Source organism: Chrysoperla carnea, chromosome 3, assembly GCF_905475395.1.
Source record: "Chrysoperla carnea chromosome 3, inChrCarn1.1, whole genome shotgun sequence".
In the NCBI taxonomy this organism is placed as follows: Eukaryota; Metazoa; Arthropoda; class Insecta; order Neuroptera; family Chrysopidae; genus Chrysoperla; species Chrysoperla carnea.
The window spans coordinates 18,169,135-18,175,831 of record NC_058339.1 but is presented as its reverse complement, the minus strand read 5'-3'; the positions used below and the strand labels follow the sequence as shown (position 1 = coordinate 18,175,831).

At 28.1% G+C, this 6,697-nt stretch overlaps 1 protein-coding gene across 1 annotated transcript in view; it reads right to left on the bottom strand.

Annotated features, from left to right (window-relative positions):
- Window positions 1-4,038: 4,038 nt before the first annotated feature.
- Window positions 4,039-6,697, bottom strand: part of LOC123295899 (discoidin domain-containing receptor 2-like) — an 89,155-nt gene continuing 86,496 nt past the window's right edge. The window contains exons 11-13 of the mRNA XM_044877361.1: window positions 5,957-6,305; window positions 5,275-5,416; window positions 4,039-4,359 (exon numbers count right to left, since the gene is read on the bottom strand). Of these exons, the coding sequence (XP_044733296.1) occupies window positions 4,039-4,359; window positions 5,275-5,416; window positions 5,957-6,305 (812 nt within the window). The remainder of the gene's footprint in view (window positions 4,360-5,274; window positions 5,417-5,956; window positions 6,306-6,697) is intronic.

Here is a 6,697-nt window from a genome sequence, read left to right as displayed (position 1 = left end):
TTTCTATGGAAAGGATTAACTTGCATATAGTTTTTAAATGGTTGTAACAGTACTAAATTTTAAATTTTTCTTTAGATTCAAATTTAATTATTTAGAGATTACAAAAAATAAGTATATTTTGTCAATACCATATTATGTACAACTATTAAAAAAATTTATATTTTTTTTTGAAGAAAAATAGTGTGAAGGAAATTTTTTTATGGGTTTATATATATTTTTGTCTCTACAATTTATAGTACAGGCGCTGGATGGGGTTGAGTGTGCAAAATATGAGTACCGCATTTGGTCAATTGATTCTTGATCAGAAAAGCTTATAGTTTAATATTGTGGATCTTGCCAGAAACCCTATTTGTCTAATTTTTGACATTTAAATGACATTTTTTTGAATCAATCAATTGGGTCATTTAACGTCAAAAAGGCTCTTTGTGATTTTTTCGTAAGCTTCTTCGTTTTCGAGTCGAACAGTTTAATGTTTGGAAAAACTCCAAAAAGCCATTTTAATTGCCAAAAAACGGGGCATAAAATTAGATTTTTCGGCTTATCAAAATTCTAAAATAAAGTTTGAACATCCTTTATGAAGTTCTGAAGAGTCCACAATATTAATCTATAAGCTTTTCTAAACAAGAATCAATTGACTAAATGCGGTACTCATATTTTGCACACTCAACTCCATTTAGAGCCCGCTCTATTAGCAATATTAAATAATTTACTCTAGATTTAAAAATTAATTACTGTTATTTTTAATTATTATTAGTAAAATTTTTTTATATATTTATAAAATCTTAAATAGTCGTTTTACAAATGTTCTACCTATCTCATAAGGTTCATCTCCAATATATTTACACTTCTGTCCTTATTTACTTTAGAATATTTTTAGTAAATTTGCTTAAATAATTTTTACATTCTTTCTATTTATTAGTTTTGATATAAAATATTTATGAACAAATATTTACAAAATGTTCGATGCTCTTCATTTATTACAAAAGAAATATGTACGGGATATCATTTTTATTTGAGGAGTTTATATTTACAAGGAAGTTTATCACAAGATTTATTAAATTATTTAGAAAGGAAATCTAAAAAAATAAATAAAAATGTTTGTGTTCTAATCTAGAAATATCACACGGTTGAAGTGAAACTTTCTTTTATTTCAAATTTATCAGTGTAATTTTGAATTTGACAATCCTGTATCTGCTTGAAATTTGTTTTCTCTACGAATTCTTTATTAACTTCCCAGAGGAACTTAATGTAATGGGGCCGTTTTTGAAAATCTCCAGTTTTACATATTTCCGCGGCTTCAAGGCCGCAATATCCGAATCAAACTTTTTCAATGTGATTTCTGTGAGTGTGTATACGTATGTGGGTATGTTCGTTCGGATTATTTCGTCTCGGTTATCTCGCGAACCAGTTATGACATTAACACGTGACTGGACTTATTCGATGCGTAATCGCGTATTTAAGAACTTAAAGAGTTTTCAGTAGAATTAGTTGAGCCTTTTTTAAATGGTAATAAAAAAATTGGAATAAAACTGAACAAACCGAATCTGAAAAGTGGATAAAACACATCATTTATCTATGGAGATAATGATCGTTCCAGCATAAACAAGACCTTTTTTTTAATGTTTTTCTTCCTCTGGGAAGTCAGTCGTGTGGACTACAGGGGTCGCACTCACACGACTTCAGTACCACACCGACTATGAATTGCCAATTTATTTAACTTCAGAGAAATCAACAGTTCCAATAGACGTAATTTAACTTTTTAATTTTAAAATTTAATACTGACTCGTTTTTGTTAATATGAAGTAAGAATTTTAAAATTAGCTATGATTTATTAAATATAATAAAGAAAATATTTCCAGTCAAATTTCTATAATTAACAACCCAAGAAAAACATTTTAAATGCCTTTCAAATGAAAAATATCCCTCGTAAAAGGCAATTAAAAAAAAATAGGCAATTTGTATTACTTAAATGTTATACACAACACATATACACTTTAAAAACTAACAATATTATTTTATCATCTCAGCTGTTATTCGACTAAATATTAGGAAATTTGGTATCCAGGAGCTTTTTGATCTTCTCAAAGAAAAAATTAGAAAAATTCTAAGAAAGTGGCTGAGAAATTCGCATTTTCCGACTTAAAATTTAGTATCCCGTCTGTTATTAAATAAATATTTATTTAAATTTACCATTTGTTTTTGTTTAATAAAAGTAAGTTTTACTTCAAAATCAATTCGTGTGATCAAAAATAGATTCAATTATAGAATTTCGAGCAATAATATTGTTCTGATTAAGCGTCATCATTTGTTTATGTAGGTATTTATCTAAAAAATTGTTACGTATATGTTCGTTTTTATAGAAAAAAATAATTAAATAGAATTTCATTTATAATATTTTTAATATAAGATGTATTATTTTTTCGAAGTATGAATACATTTAGATATAATATTTCATATTCTTTTTAAAATTTTATTTATGTATGATTGTTTTTTGTTACGTCATATAATTTTTTCTTTTTAATTTGCTGTGCCTTTGAATTAGTTAAATAAAAAATAATATTAGGCACGTTTATATATTACAGCTTTTTTAAGAAAATAAATTACGAAATTCTATCAGAAAAATATTAATACTAGAATATTATTTACAGATTAAAAATAAAAAAAGGTTACTTACATTCGTAGAACAAATGCATCATTTTTTACGTGAATTTATCCAAATTATGAATTATGCACAACGGTATAATATCCCTGCCAGTGTCATAATCATATGATGCATAGAGATTTTGTGTAATGTAAGCAATATCTAGCCAATGACATATAGATTGGACACGGACACAAAAACTAACTTGCATTCCTCTCTCTCATTCACCATATTGCAAATTTTGGGCCATGGCGTTCTCTATGTATAATATTCTATGGTTTTTTCATAATGTATTACACAGTTATTATTATCTGGGCTATTGACTGTTTTGAAGGTAACCTATAGAACCAATTTTAAAGGGATTTAATGGAACGAAGTGCATGATAATTCCATTATCTCTAAAAAAATTTATTAGCATTCATTCTACAAATGTAATTTCACTAAGCTCTATCCGCATTTTCAAATTATTACATTAAATTTAGAAAATTGCGCCAACAGATAGAAAAATGACTAGTGATGATGATTTATCTTTGCAATTCTTGTTGAATTTTAGAATATGGTGATATTAATGATTTTAATTACCCACTTTTCATGTGCATTGGTATTTCTTTAACATAATATATACAAAAAAGTGATTTTCAAATAATATTTTGAATCATCTTGAAAAGAGCTGATGATCTTTAAACGACTGAAAAGGGATCCCGAGAATTGTATGTCTAGGGGCCCCGGCATGGTAAATCTGGCCGAGACTGAAAAAAAACCCCAGAAAGCCTAAAATATTGGGCGACTGGGTGACGCGCAAAAAATTTTTCTACATAGGAAAACCGAATTAGTAAAACACAATTACCTGTTTGTTGCTATACAGTTGGTAAAATCAGGGCGTACTTTTTACTGCTTTATTTGTCCTGAATCAATTTTTATTTCAAGATTTGTTCAAAAATTAAATTATTTGTAATTATTTAACTAAGTATTTTTTTATCTTTTACAATTTATTTTCTTTATTCAAACAAATAACAATCTTTGTCTGTAATTCGGTTACTGATTGGTAACAACAATTTTACAATTTTGTTCGTACTAAAATTATAAAATTTATTTTTAATTTTGCTAAATAATTTTAAAAAGCAATCTCTTTTAAATTTACACATAAATCTTGATTTTTAAAAATTTTTCTTTTATGTACAATTAAAATGATTTATTTCTCTTATAAATCTATTAATTTTTCATTAGTAAAATTACAAGACATTTTACAGTTTAAACTAAAATCGCATATAATTACATTATTGTACAAATTATACAATATATTTTTAATTATTAAATTTTTCTTAAAAAATTTACATAAAAAGTGTATTTTTTTAAATTTGCATTTATTTCTAAATATATATTTTTTTTTAATTTATTTATTCTGGATTATTTGTCGTTGGTGATGCTGTTATATAATCTTTATTGTGATATCTTAAAAATATATAAATTTGTTTAAATGTTGGTCTACATTTTTCATCACGTTTCCAACATTCACACATTAAATCGTACACTTCCATTGGACATTGTGTTGGTTTTGGTAATAATATTTGTAATTCACCACCGTAATACATGTGTTCAGCATTTTGTATTACTTTCTCGTTCGTTAAATGTTGATATGGACGATCTCGTGCCATATTTAATATTTCCCATAAAGTTACTGCAAATGACCATACACTACTGGCACATACATAACGATCCTATAAATTAAATAAATGTTAAAGTTAAAATGTTTCACATTTGAAATAAAATAGTTTCGATAAATAAAAAATTTCTTTTCTTTAAGGTAGATTCCTGCAATTGTATACATGAAACTACTACAATAGTGGTAAGCAAGCTTGTGCCAAGGATTGAGGCCAAATAAAACAGTGAAGAAAGGACTTTGTAGAATTTACAGGTAAGTGGATGCACAAGACTAAAAAATAAAGAAAAATTTGAAGCTATTATGTCAGATATCTATCCGATTAATAGGTAGAATTAACAGGTAGCCAGACCTAACTAGTTGTACGAGCACAAAGTAATAAAATCCAGGAAGGCTTATAAATTTACAACTCTAAAACAACCAAATAGCTTTTTAAATCTAAACATTAGTTTTTTCTTGGGCGAGTCCGGATCCGTCAGGACCGTATGTGACTACAGGCCTGTGGAGTAGTAAGGTTTAATGCTCCAAAACTCCTTCCTAAATTGGTACTCCACCTTTTATCTATGAAAATGACACAGTTTTTCGGGTCAAAAAGTTGTAGGAAAACTAAGACAAGAATATTTGCAAGGGGTAGAAAATTTAAAAAGCCCAATAAAAAGAAATTTCGGTTTCTGGTTGATTAAGTCTTTAAGCTTAAAATTCATTTGACGAAGCCGCTACTTTCAGTTGATGTACTCCGATACTTATTAATCATGTCCCCTTTATGAGGAATTATTTAACTCGTGTGCAGATCCTGTAGGACTGGGCTTGTTGAGCAGAATAAAATACTATTTTTGTGTCAGTACAATGATTTGATTGCAATTTTTATTGGTTTAAGGATAATTGGAACGATGTCGAATGATCTGTTCTTATTTGAAGTGACTGATGGATATTTTATATTTGAGGCGTTAAAAAGAAAACTGTTTATACTTACCAATAATATACTTTCCCACGGAAGCCAACGAATTGGCGCTGGCGGCCGTCCACCAATTTCACTATAATCTTTTTTGTAAAGTGGACTACACATTGCGATATCTGATATTTTAATTTTATATCCTCTACTAACCAAACAATTCCTACAAGAGACAAAAAATTTCGATAAACAATGTTTATACTAAGTACACAACTGGCAAAGATTTCATAACTGTTCGAAATGTCGAGAGAATATTGTTCTGAAAATCGTTTTTTTAAATTTATTTGAATTTTTGATACTCCAACAATATTCTGGAAAAATTTGAAGCCATTAGGAGCAAAACTTTCCGAGTTAAATACAATTGAGTATCCGGGCGCTTAAACTTTAATCGCATTTTTCTCAAAACTTTTTCTTTAATGTCGGTAGTCAAAAGTTTTTGAAAACAACTTATTTTTTAACGAACAAAAAGAGCAACTTTGGCAAAAAACAAAGTTTAAATCAGAGTTTTTTGATTGCACCTTCTTGATTGATTAAATGCATAGACTTGATTTCGGCAATCAACTAAAGTTAAACCAAAGATAAAAAGAAGTTTCTTCTGATATTATGATCGGGGTGTTTTATGCTTCCTCGAAAACGTATTGAAATGATATAAGAAAAATCGTTGCCAGCCCATTAGTAAGCTTTCAAAATTTTAAAAACTTACCTAGCTGCTAAATCCTTATGGCAAATATGTTTTGATTCTAAATATTTCATACCACTGGCAATTTGTGTTGCCATATATATGAGACATCCATAACTTAACACTTGTAAATTATTTGTATTATGTAATGTAGATGTTTTTGGTGTACTATAACGTAAATAATGTGCTAAATCACCCATTTCACCATATTCCATAACAATCCATGGTGGTTGTTCAGCTGTGCATATACCAAGTATTCGACATATATTTGAATCTGATAATGATGCCAAAAACCGCACCTCACGTACTGATTCTAATGTTACATTATTTATATCATTCTTTAAATTATTACTATTTGTGGTTCGAACTAAAACTATACGTCCAACGCCAGGAATAATATCATCTAATCCGTCTGTTTCGTACAAGCTCATCTAAAATAAAAAATTCAACGAGTACTTTTTGTACTTTTTTGTAAATTTTTATTTTGGAATTTGATAAAACTCAGTGAATGGGGTTATTTTGATCCGAAAAGTATAAAAATCAGGTAAATTTAATGATTGGATGAGAGTTTCTGAGATATCGCAATATTTGGATCGATTTTAGTCCGTATCTCAAAAACTATTCGACCAGTCAACAAATGCACCCGATTTTTGTACTTTTTGGGTCAAAATTACCTTATATACTGATTTTTATCGAAATTGAAGATAAAAAAATTTTTTCGATTTTTTGCAATTTTTTTAAGGGGTACCCCTTTGAAAAAATCGA